The sequence below is a fragment of the Thermobia domestica genome, chromosome 3 (genome assembly GCF_964235325.1).
Source record: "Thermobia domestica chromosome 3, izTheDome1.hap1.1, whole genome shotgun sequence".
In the NCBI taxonomy this organism is placed as follows: domain Eukaryota; kingdom Metazoa; phylum Arthropoda; class Insecta; order Zygentoma; family Lepismatidae; genus Thermobia; species Thermobia domestica.
The window spans coordinates 305,024,415-305,038,287 of NC_137456.1; the positions used below are offsets into that span (position 1 = coordinate 305,024,415).

The 13,873-nt window shown below is 32.7% G+C and overlaps 1 protein-coding gene across 11 annotated transcripts in view; it reads right to left on the reverse strand.

The window, feature by feature from the left end:
- OtopLa (proton channel otopetrin-like a) overlaps positions 1–13,873 on the reverse strand; it is a 598,778-nt gene that overhangs the window by 55,524 nt on the left and 529,381 nt on the right. For 9 of the 11 annotated variants that reach the window (XM_081752533.1, XM_081752530.1, XM_081752535.1 and 6 more), the window contains one exon: positions 3,502–3,694. In XM_081752533.1, coding sequence (XP_081608659.1) covers positions 3,502–3,694 — 193 coding nt within the window. The remainder of the gene's footprint in view (positions 1–3,501; positions 3,695–13,873) is intronic. The other 2 variants (XM_081752534.1, XM_081752532.1) reach the window with 1 other exon arrangement.

The window sequence follows — 13,873 nt, forward strand, 5'->3', positions numbered from 1 at the left end:
ATGAGCTTCTGAGGGAATTTTACAGTCTTCTTTAACCATTCCGGTGTAAATTGCTCACCTGATCGCCTTCTTACAGTCTGCACACGGTCGTTAAGCACTGCAACGATAGACTCGTCACAGAACACAATCTGCAACAATATAGGCCACAAAATAAGGCGTTGAACAGCTGATGAAAGTGATGGGAGCAATTGAATAACGAGTAAGCTTAATGACGTGAAAGTCTGCAAGGCTTAAAATTGGAAGTTAAGTTTAATATTTTGCATAATTTTAATTATTTGTGTTATTAACGTTTTTACATGAATATTTTAAACTCTTTCCTTCTCCCCTTGCTCAGATGTCCAGTCAACGTGAGCCTCTGCCCAGGCCTTGCGAGCCTGTTTCATCTTATCAGTAAGGCGAGGCTTTTTTCTGGGACGATATGCTTTTAGTCCACCTTCCAATAGTCTCTTATTTACTGTTCTGCGAGCAATGGTAGTGCCCTCTGCTTCAAGTTAGTTGGAAATCATTCTGCAAGATGCTCTTCTGTTGTTAATTGCCATTTTAATTATTTTTCTGTCCATTCTCGGTGTTGTTTTCTTAGGTCTACCACATTTTCCAACCCTATTTGATGCCAAACTGTGGCCATATTCCAATTTCTTCTTGATATTACTGACGGTTTGAGTTGAAACTTTAAGTTTCTTCCCTATTTCTTTCTGTTTTAAGGTGGTTTCTTTCAATAAAACACTAATCTGTCCAACTTTGCGAGAACTCAAATCACGAACTTTGCCCATGTCTGCTCAATTGCATAAACACATTAGAAAATCTGGGAAAAAAAGTTGGTATTAAACTTGAATGCACAAGCACACAAAACTAAAGTGATAACATGCAAATGGCAGGCGGACAATGCAATAAACACACATTTCTCCACGGAAATGCCAGACTATTACTGAGCTCTGTCCAGAGAATGCAGTGATTGTGTCAGGGTTGTCAGACATTTTCTCTCTGTATTGCCAGACACTCCCGTATAAGACTGTAAAACCAACCTAAAATAACTAATAAATATTTGTTTGCTACTGGTGTGGTAAAGTAAATAAAATATTAGTTAATAAAATTGTTTGCAAGACATTTTTGCACAAAAGTTTTGTCTTTATCAAAAATCCATAATAATTGTGCCAGTACTGTAGATGTTAATAAAATAATTATGTTCTTTTAGTCACGAATAATAAATAATTATTTTTGTCAGGAAATCTTAAAGAAAATAAGTGAAATTTCAAAGAAAATTAGCCTTATGTAGATAGGTTCTGCGTACAAGGGCTTAAACTAGTTATGCAAAAGGTATATTCCGGGTTCGGTAAGGAATTTGGTCCGGGACAGTGATTGTTGGTTAAACATAATAAAACTACCTGGAATATAATTTATGCACAAAAAGCAAATAATAATAATAATAATAATAATAATAATAATAAGAAGAAGAAGAAGAAGAAGAAGAAGAAGAAGACGAAGAAGCTGGAAACCAAAATTTGCCGGTTTTTTCATGCCTCAAAAACACTAGCTGCAACATAATTTCTTTTGGCTTTGTAGCTGGACCCCCCTCAAAAACGACGGGCCCCCCCTACATAAACCTGCTGGCTACACCCCTGGCCATACCTGTTGTTTGTATGAGTTGGACATCTGGCAACACGAATCAGTGCACATCGTCAGTAAGAAATCGGCTGCCGAATCACATCGAAAGCTTGTGGAGGTCTATGGTGACAGTGCTGTGTCGGAAACAACGTGCCGAGATTGGGTTCGGCGGTTCAAAGACGACAATTTTGACCTAAGCGATAAGAAGCGTGAAAATCGGTCCCGGAAATTTAAAGATCATCAATTGCAGGCTCTTTTGAACGAGGACGATATCCAACTGGAAACAAAATGTTTGCCGAGCAGTTGAGTGTTACTCAAACAGCCATTTCCATGCGTCTATGTGCCATGGGAAAGGTTCAAAAGATCGGAAAATGGGTGCCGCAGGAATTGACCGATTGGCAGCTGAAGAGACGTCAAAACACATGCGAAATCTTGCTCGCAGACAAAAAGAAAGTCGTTTCTGTATCGGATTGCGACGAGCTATGAAAAGTGGTTATATTTCGGGAATCCTAACTAAACGTAAGAAATCATGGGTTGAACCCGGCTAATCCTCAACTTCTTCCTCGAGACCAAATCGCTTCGGACGCAAGACGATGCTGTGTGTTTAGTGGAATCAGCAGGGTATCGTCTACTTTGAGCTGTTCATACCTGGTGAAACTGTCAATGCCCACAGCTATAACCAACAACTGATCAAATTGCACCATGCTCTGTGTGAAAAAGGACGGAGTATCAACAAAGACTAGATAAGCTGATTTTTCTCCACGACAACGCCTCATCGCACATGTCAACAGTGGTCCAAAACTACTTGGAGATACTAAACTGGGAGGTGCTACCCCATCCCGTTTATTTGCCAGACCTGGCGCCTTCCAATTACCATCTGTTTGCGTCGATGTGCCTCGCTGAGCAGCACTTTGATTCGTATGCAGATGTCCGCAAATGGCTTGATGAGTGGTTTGCCTCGAAAGAGAAGGACTTTGTTTTGCGTGGTGTCCACAAATTGCTCGAGGTGGGCAAAATGTGTAGCTAGCGAGGGCAAGTACTTTGAATAAATTTCTTTTTGCTTTCTATGAACAAAACATGTAATTTTCTGACTACAAAACGGCGGATTTAAGCTTATACACCTAGTAATCACAGATAATAGTCTCGAAATATTGCAGAACGCGTCTAGAACTGAAATTTGGCATCTATAACGCCTTTGATTGAAATCTTGTAGCATTAATTTTGAATAAACATTTTCCATGTTATACAGGCATATATTTAAAAATTGATTTCTTCTCAGATTAGTAAAAAGACTATCTTAAATTGAAAAACCATTCAGAACCATGAAACACCAATCTCTACACAGCATGGTGAACGTTTGAGTATCCTATATAGTGTATTTACAGAACTTAAGTGTTTTTAATATTTGAAAAAAGGAAGAAAGGTAAAACAAAGTCTAAGAAGTACAATTTTCGATCCGATATAATTTCGAAACAGTTTTAAATTTCAAAGAAAGAGAAAATTCGGTATCATTACGCATTTTTAGTTAAAGAAAATGATACACCTTACCTATATTTGAGTTTGGTATCGTCTGAATTGTCTACCTGATAAATTTAAACCAAGCAAGTTACTTAAGACAGTTATTTTCAACGATTTTACAAGTCACATTTATGTTTGAAGTTTTTCAAGTTTCTCACGCAAATAAACTGTAAACTATCTACGTTTCATTAAAAATTAATAATACCTTATGCTTCGTCTTCACTACTCTGCTTTAAGACTGATTTCTCTAAAAGTGATAAAGAAAATATTAAAATATTCTTATATAATCCAGATAGTCTCCAGCTAAAATATACGTACTACCTGCCTTTGAATAAGTTAAGGATAAGTATTTATACAAGTAAAATTTAACCTGCAACTTACTTAGGGTTCCAACCGATGTGTGACCACATCACATAAACGACAGCGGCTCCAATAAGGCTGTATTCTATGATGAAAGGAAACAGGTATGGAGCTGAATCCTGAACAATGTTTCCCATGATATTGACTCGTCCACATGTATAATTGTTGGCTACAAGACCAGGAGCTCCAGTATCCAGAAATGAAGAGTTGCCTACTAATGAAAGCAAGAAAAATCCATTTTAATTCATTTCCAGATGGATTTTGCAACTTTTTCCTTTGGTATGGCAACCATGAGACAAAAAGAAAATAAATAAGAACTAGTCACAGCCACAAAAACAAAAGTAAATTTTAAAATCTCGATAACACAATTTAAAGTAAACTAGTTTTCTAATTTATGAAATCATGCAAGTAGTATTGCACAAAAATGTACAAAATTATCTGCACTATAAATATGACTTTGTATTGTGTTCTATAATAAACTAAATGTTGCCAATATAATTATTTAACTAAATACAACACATTTACCTTTTTATACTAAAAAGCTTTACATGAATCAAAATGTCACCAAGCTAAGTGACATAGTCATAACAATTATAAAGATGCAAATATGCATAAAGCTTTACAATTATTTAGTACAAGTAATTATCAAACTGTACATTGAAACATGTCGCGACAACACAAGGAAGCTATTGTAGTCTTTTATGTGTAACATCTTGCATATTTACAACTCAAGCTTATTAGTAAAAGCTGTCTTAAAAGCTTGTTGCAGAGCATATTTTCTTCAAACAAAAGCAAATAATGTTTTACAATTTAATATTAAAAAAAAAAAAAAAGCATTTTCAATACATCACTATTTCATTAGTTCAGAAAGTTACTGCTAAACTTAAAAGAAAGCATGCGTTTAGTAAGGTATACAAGCAATAACTGTATTTTTTAAATTGTAATAAATCGTCATAATCGCTAATCTGTGTAACATACGTTCATTTTAAACTTTCAACTACAAATTATGTAATACTTCAGAGTATTAAATGCTACTTTATTTAAGTTTTAAAAATTGAACCGAGAATGTTACATTTGAATGTTTGATTTAAGTTTGGTGAATAAAACATTTAATAAATTATGATTATTCAGTATTTCTTTCGTTTGGTGCTATAAGCATTATAATGATTTAAGTTTTACTGATAATTATATATTTATATACAATACCTGAGTTATAACAATCATGGTTTTGTGTTAAATTATACACAACATCATTTCTTAAAGGGTTTGTCACTAGCTCTTATCGTTCTATACAATTGTATATTAAATAAGTATTTAATAAGAAGTAAATTGAATAATTAATGAAAGCATTCGTTAGCATTTCACATAATAGTGTAATGATTAGACGTCAGATTTTTATGCAAATGAATATTTTGTTTGCGTATATGCATCTCTGGTAAACTTCGTAAACCAATAATACAGCTCAAATTTGAAGTTTTATAGTGCATATAAATGCACATTTCAAAGGTTAGAGCATATGTTAGTGCTTAAAAGCATATTCTATAAGTTTTTATTTCAGATGTATACTTATAACATGTAATAAATCCTGTTTTAGTTTGTATTTTCAATGCATTTACATGTCTGTGGCTTTATGCATGGGAGAATGGAAGAATGTCTAGTTTGTGGAAGACCAATAAAGTTAGCAACCGATCAAAAGAGACGCTTACAATTGCCAAGGTGTTAAGAGAAATCTGATAATGATAAAGGCATTGTAATATCGTTCGACATCAATTCAGAAACAACAAACGCGAGAAATGCTCCTCAGTGAATGCTTAGCTCTAGTTGATGAAGTTCGGCAGGAGCTCCAGTCAGTTCCTGGTAAATTCGGGCGCTCTGTGGAAAATAAATTGACAGATGTTATTGCCAGAAACTTCGACTACAAAACAGCTGAAACCATGGGAAAATATCTTCAAGATTAAATTTCAACTTGTCAGAAAATAAAGATACTAAATTTGCTCCTCTCTACAAATATTGCCAGTAACATCTAGTGATGTTAACAGTTCATCTTCTGGCCACAAATGTCACAAACTGACACCAAAAGATGATAAAGACAAGCACCCTGTGATATACCGTATGGTTAAGTACGGAAAGGAGTAAATCCTTAAAAACTTTTTTTTAAATAGTGGAAACGTGTAGAAAAGTGAGGCTTGTTCGTGTAAAGCAAATGTACTCTAAAATAGAAATGTGAAGAAAAATTAGAGATTCTCATATCACTGTGTTTATTTTAATATAAAAAAATCGAGTAGCTTTTAAAAAGTTAGGTGTATATAAACTGTAACTGTCACCAAAATAAATTCTGAAAGTTACCTTTCTGAAGTCCCTGAAAGGTGAGGTACACTTTTCATGTTATATTTTAACCACAAAACTTTGTCAGAACTTTGATGTATGTTTGAAAATGCTCTCTTTTATTGCATTATTTGTGCATATTAAGTGCATAAAAATCCGATGTCTAGTAGTGGTAGAAGTGGACGCATATCAACAGTTGAAAGGGCTCACTTTGATGCACCCATAAATGAAGAAAAATCAGATACGCTTTTGATGGTCGGCTTCCATCATTCTCAGTGCGTTGTAGAAAAACAAAGCCTAACGCTGCTTTATTGTTAACATGATGAAATTTCTTGCATTTGTAGAAAAGTGGCGAATATGTACAAAGAAGAGGAAATATAACTTGTTCTTTACAAGTATGTACTTTGGGTAAGTATAACTTTAGAATTTCTCAAATCGAAGATAATGATTCCATAATCAAGTAGTAACTTATAGCATCATGAAATAAAAGTGAACCAACTAATATTAGTATCAGGATAGTATGTTTATATCAGCAACTTTATTACATAAGCTTGCTTCAAATTTTGACGTGTGAAAAATATTAAGGTTATATATATAAAAGTTCTTTTATACAGAAAACTAAATATTACATGTTGCATACTCAAAAGATGTCCAACCCGCAAACATGTTCATATACGCTAGTAGTTGTAACTTACAAGATTTATTACGTAACTGTGAATTGACTTAAAGCATGTATTACTTAAGTCTGGAAGTACTTGTGCTTAATGAAGCAGTGGAAATTTTTACACAACGCACTGAGGATGAAAAAAAAAAAGATTGACTGAATGAAATATATTGGATCTTCAATCAGGGACCCAAAAATTTTTAAACGGCCCCTAAATCGAGTTTTCGTATTTTCTACGGAATAAGTATATTTAACTGAGTTAAGAGAGAGTTTGGGTTTGGCTACACTATATGTAGTTCTCCAGATATAAGGCGTACAAGAAAATTTTTGATTGAATGAAATATATTGGATCTTCGATCAGGAATCACAAAATTTTTGAACGGCCCCTGAATCGAGTTTTCGTATTTTCTACGGAATAAGCACATCATACTGAGTTAAGTGATAGTTTGGATTTGGCTACATTGAGTGTAGTTCTCCAGATATAAGGCGTACAAGAATTTTTTTTTTCATTGAAATATATTGGATCTTTTGATCCAAAAAAAAAATCGATTTCGATACGGTAAGCATCACCAGGTCAGTATTTTCAGCTTTTCGCCTAGTTTTGAAAAACAATCGGAGCAAGAAATCGAAACTAGTACCACAGTTCAAATTCAATTTGAATTTCACGCTAATTCTACTAAATAGTAAAAGCAAACAGTTTTTCCAAATTGATGAAAAGAAACTAACAAAATAGTATCATATCAAAAATCCATAAAAGTTACACGCCTTTTTGATAGTTTTTAAAATACTTTCTCTTTATAGATTGAAAGATACAGATTTAGTCAACGCATTAACAGCAACAAAAACTAATAAAAGTAATAAGCTAAAAATGATTGACTAGAAATGAATTGTATTTTTCTCTATTATAACAACTCCTTTTATAACATCAAAACAAAATTACCGCGTACATATTTCAATGTAAATCGGTTGTGATACCATACTACCAAACTTACTCTTTAATTCATAACAGTGCCTATAAAAAGTTTAAGTTCGTACAATGCAAGTCATTTTAAAAGAGAACTAGATTATTGAATGCAGTTTTAAAAATTTTCTCTCAATGAAACTCAAACAGAAATGAGATTATATCATGGGCGCCCGAAGGGGAGGGCAGAATGGGGCTCGGGCCCCCCTCTGGCTCTCGAAAATATATACGTAATATAGCAACCCACGTATATTAAATACCAGAAATACCAGATGTAATATAGCAACCATGGAGATGGGCCCCTCTCTAGAAAATTTTCTTCGGGCGTCCCTGGAATATAACAAAAGGATATATTGCCAAGAAAGGATATATATGAGGTATTCTGACAAAGAACATCCGATCACTGCATTAGTAAGAAGAGCCTACGATTGGATGAATTCCTAATTACGCTTTTTATTCTAATTTGAGGATGCTAAATCAAAAATAAATAAATAAATAAATAAATAAACTTATCCATCCATGGCATCACGAGAAAAATTACCTTAAATTTGAAGTACCGCTTATGTCAATAATAAAAGGGGATACGCTTGGATACATTTCTAATTACGCTTTTTATTCTAATTTGAGGATGCTAAATAAAAAAAACAAGTAAATTATCCATCCATGGCGTCACGAGAAAAATGACCTCAAATTTGGAGTTTTTGAAATATCCCTTAAGTTAATAGTAAAACTGCTCACGCTTTGATACATTTCTAATTATATCTTGCTTTTATGCTAATTATTTATACGTTTTATTAAGAAAAAATTGTCTGCATATGATTACCCTTCTCATGACACGATTTAAATTTCCTGATACATCCTTTCATAAGGTGATTTTTAAAACAGTTGAACGCTGTACCGCGCATGATGTTATTTAAACGGCTCTAACTCTATTATTTGTTAATATTTTTTAACGAAATAGAAAGCAAATGTTCAAAACCACTACGGGAATTATATTATATTGCATAGAAAGAAAGAATACTTTATTATTTATTTTAGAATTTAAAATGAATTTGAAATTTTTTCATCAAGAGAAAATATTTCTGATATCCAGTTGATGTAAACTTGATAAAACTGTTCTTTCTCATTAAAATGTTCGTTTTTTTGTGTGATTATGGCCCCGATCTCTTATATATTAGATTATGTTACAAATTAATGCATCTCTCGACGAAGTGGTATTAAAAGATACAACTTCATTTCCGGTATACATGGCTATGTGATACATATTTCCGTCGCTGTGAACTTCATTGTATAATTTCAGCCCAAAATATTTTATATTTTCTGGGGAAATACTGTCGAAACACAACACGGTCTCTCAAAGACACAATGACTCAATAACCAAGCTTTTTTAAATAGAACATTTTCAAATCTTTTTCAAATACAACAGCATTAACAGGTGACCTTGAACTTTTTATCAGCACTGTATATTAATAAATTTTAAAATATTTTTAACAAGGAAGTTTTTTCTAATTTACATGACAAATAATGTAGTATTAAGTGTTTCATAATTTAATTGACAATTTAAATTATTAATTTACAGAACAAGTATTAATTAAATTTTAAAAAATTAACTTGAAATGAACTTTCAATATTTTTTATTCATTTCGAAACGTAAATTCTTCACTCACCTAGTTTCTTGATTCCTGGTATAATTGAAAGAAAACCAAAATACTTGCACCACATGTACCTATTATAATACTATACATGTACAGAAAGAAAGTACGTTAAAACTATTGTGTTTTTATATAAATATGATAATATCTTAAAGAAAAACAAATACTTATTTTGCACTTAAAAGCATCGTTATTTATTCACTCGGAAAGCACAGTGCAAATTCACGAAACGAAACAAAGGTAACACAATTAATCATTCCTGAATACATGTATAGTTATCAAAAACACAATGAACTGTTAAATATTGTAACACAAAATTACATTTACTGTACAAATATCTTCTATCCCTTCATCACAAATGCACACATTGCTATATAAATTTATGAATATGGATACGATCAACGTTTGTAGTAAATAAGCATGCACGTTTAATAACATTAACCATGCAACGATGAAGTACTACATCTTACAATAATTAGTACTATCAGTTGTAATGGTTTTATTTTACACACACAAAAAAAGAGCTGCCACTCACTTCTGTATCATCTTAATCACCTTTTCATTTACACATTATGTACTCTCAAAATTATCAACATCTTTGGAAATGGAAAATTCAAATGCGAATAATATTTGTCGAATATTTTAGGTTAGATCTTTTTAGATGAAACTAATATCTCAAAAATCAAAAGGACATACATTGTTTTATGTTTTGCAATAATGCGTTTACTTTCTTACAGTTAAGATGGTTTTGCACAGGGTCAGCAAAATCGATATCCACCTCTTTTCTCAAAGATAACACTTTGACTATACATTTCTGAAAGTTAAAAAGGACGTAGCTTTTTCAAACAAACTCAATAGATTCTAGTTCCAAATTACGGTATGCATAAAAAACAAAGACTTTCAGACATTAGAAGTAATTTCAGAAATAGCATGTCCGTTTGACCATCCGTCTATCGACAAGTATTAGAGAAAAAAAAACTGTAGGAGTAACGAGAGTTTTTTAATAATTTATGTGGATTCAGTATTCTAAAAATAGACTCTAAATCTGTATCTATTCTTCTATTGAGACCGGAAATAGTAGATTCAGGTTACAGTATTCGCTAAGCTCACTTTTTCTTTAAAAAAAAAAAAAAAAAAAAAAAAAACAATAATTTCAAGAAAAATGAAGAACACTAAAACTTTAAAAAGAGACCCAGATAGCTTCTCCAAGATGCTATTATGTGAACTTTCGTACAGTGTTTAATTTGGGTGCCCAACAACTATGAAGTTGTAAGCTGTATATAAGATATATCACAACCGTAAAAAGGAGTTTTCAATAGTGGAGAACACCGACTTCAGGAATGAGAGGGTCTGTGGCTGTTCTGGGAAGCGGACTGAGTAGCGCAGTAGTTAACGCATCGGCACTCTATGTCGCGCTCTTTGTGTGCTAAACAATTCACGCCTACAGAGGATCTAATGAGTAAAAATTCAGTTGTTTCCTCCTATTATTAATACACAAGGTGTTACAAACATTTGTAATAATATTTTGGGAATAGATTTCTCATATCAAAATAAGAAAAAAATGCACCAGAGGTTGGAAGTGCATAGTTTGTAGTTGTAGGATGCCGAAAACATGAAAAAATGAACTTTAAGGATCCATAGTTCCACTACTATAGGATGGATCGTAGTCGGGTCAAGACATCACTGAAGAACTAGTATGTGAACTATCCAAATATACATCTTTCAGAACCTCCGGTACTTGCATAATTAGTTTTAGAGAGGCTGTTTGGGAGCACTTGATCACTCTCTACTTACCTTTCTAAAAATTGGTGTGCAAGTACTGGAGCATTCTTAAACATAAGTATTTGGATACTTCACATACCAGTTTCTCAGTGATGCCTTGACCTGACTACGATAGGTCTCATAGTAGTGGAGCTATGAACTTTTAAATTCACTTGTTTCACGTTTCCGGCACCGTATAACTCCGAAACTAACCACTTTTGAGCACAGATCCATATGAACTTTTTTTTTCTTATTTTGGTGTCAGGAATCTGTTTCCAAAATACTGAGACTGTAACACCCTGTATATACAAAGTGTATATGGATTCAGCGTCTTAAGAATAAGCTTTATCTCTAGTCTTACTTCTTTATTGAAAGCTTAGGAAGTAGCCCTGAACCCACACAGCCCCTTACGTGTATTATACGTACATATTAGGTAGATAGAGCTACTAATACGTACATATTAGGTAGATACGTAGATTTGTTACGTATAATATCTATATATTTAAAATCGGTGTCAGTCATTTCCCAAGGTATAGACAGTCATAAATAAAATATACGGATATTATTCGTAACAAATATACATTCATTAGATGGTGTGCATTTCAACTAGTTTGCGCATGCGTCAAGGTTGAGGCGCCAATGCTTGTTATAGCCTGTTGTTTGTCGTATTATTGCACTAAGTTCCTATCACATAAGAACAATAGATGGTAGCACTGCTACTCATGTAAATGTGGTCAGACAATTGGCAGGCTTACAAAACTATTCTCGTGACCAATTATAGAAAACATAACGCGTTATTCGTTACTTAATATGAATGCCGAATATAGATACTGCATAAAGCTTTGGTCATAGCATACAATTAAAAAAAATGCAAATTCTCCCTGTCAGTTACTAATTATTTCTAATATGCTCGTAAGACAATGTCGTTGGTGTTGAAATTGCATATAAATGATCTATAGTGGTAATCATTTTGTACGGTTTTAACTCTTTTTGTTGTGTACTACATTTTGATGGGATTTTCACCGTGCAAATGTTAACTTTTGCACTTGCACTATATTAAAAATGGAACAGAAACTGGGTAACTGACGATAAATCTGAACCTGTCACCTCCAAAACGTAGCGATAGCGCAAAATTTCTAACATATAAATTGCGTTGAAAATACAAACTATATATACCTATTTTATACGTATAATCACGAAGACGGACATCTAAACTACTAATATAATGTACGTAACTCATACCAAACCTATACAGATAATATACGTATACAACGGCTAGATGTTACGTACATTATACATATGATATACGTATATGTGCTGGGTGTGAAAGTTCTGTTTTCAACATTGAATCCTTGTGTTTTGAACGGGTATCGCAGTCTCACAACGTGAAACGAACTTTACTTGTGTGAAATATATATATATAGGTGCAGGGACGTACGGAAGGGGGGGGACACGGGGGTCCGGACCCCCCCCCCGAAATTTCGACTTTTTAAAAATTTAGCCTAATTTTAGGGGCAATTTTAGCAATTTTAATATAAAATAGCTTCATATTTAGTTTGAACCCCCCCCCGAAATAAATTCCTGGGTACGCTACTGTATAGGTGTATACTGCTAAATTGTAAAAGGTGACTGTACATATCATCATACCATTCTTTAACCATCACAGAAATCAAGTATCAATCTTACAAAAACAAAGCACTAGGAAGTCCCAAGCTCGAACGGCAAAATTATAATAACTTGTTTAGAGTTAAAAACTAGAATGCATATTATTCACTACAATTTCATTATGAATTAAGCCAATATTAATCTTCAGCGCATGATCGAATGGTAAATAATTAAGTTAAATTATTTATTTATTTAAACTGTAATTATGATAATTTACTTGAACTAACCTTGGCAAACGTCCGTCATACAGTAAATGCCGAAATTTTCAACTGAAGAAACCATTGTTGCAGACGTTTTTGTTTTGACACTTCGGTACCTGAACGATGGATGCTATGTGAAGTGGTAAATTCGCTGTTCACGTTTTAAGAAAAAGCCGCTAAGTAAAAAAGGAGTTCCATTTAAAATTTCAGCAGTTATTATATGACAGACTGAGAAAGATGAGAATTCCCAATGAAAATTTTAGTAATTGTAATATGAAAAACTGAGAATGATAACAGTTTTCACTGAAAATTTCGGCAATTTATATATGGCGGAAGTATACCAAGATTAATTCAAGTGAATAATTGTAATCATCCGTTGGTTTACCTACTTAAGTTCTGCCTACAATAGTTACACAAATTTTCATACCGATATTCTAATAAATAATATGTACAGAAAAATGACTGACTTTGATGATGTAGTTAAAATTAAAGTTTTATACCGTCATGACACTGTTAATAATTTGTATTTTTAGTGTTACTTTGTTAACTACAAGAATAAATATTTACGTCTAATGCATAACAGAAAAAAATCTGACCCAAAATATAAGGAATATAATGTTACTTACAAAAGTAAATACTTAAATCTGATAGGTAATGAGAGATTTTTTTTTCCTTTAAATTAGATTTAGATAAATATTGTATTGCTTACTTACTATATACAAATTTATTTTTATTTCTTTCGAAAAATATTTATCAATAAGGTCCTTAAAAAATAATTTCATAATGGAAAATTCCTCCAAAATTAAAATATGTGGATCAAATGTACCTGTGTATTACTACATATATTTCTCGTAGTTTTACAGTACTATTGGGACAAACAGGAAAAAAAAGCACTACATTTATTTATTTGAAGGAAGCTAATCAATAATTCTTAAGAAGGAAATTAGGAAAAGTCAAATACACTAAAAGGAAATAAAAAAATAATATCTGATACGAAGTAAATACAGTACTACAGTAACAAAACATAATTCAATGATCCACACGATACAAACTTGATTTCCTAAGTTTGTAAGAACTACACGGCAAAGAACTCCACTTGTTGTGAAGTGAGTAGCACCTCTCTAAACACAAAATGTCAAGGAAGAAAGGTATAAGAAAACCTCTA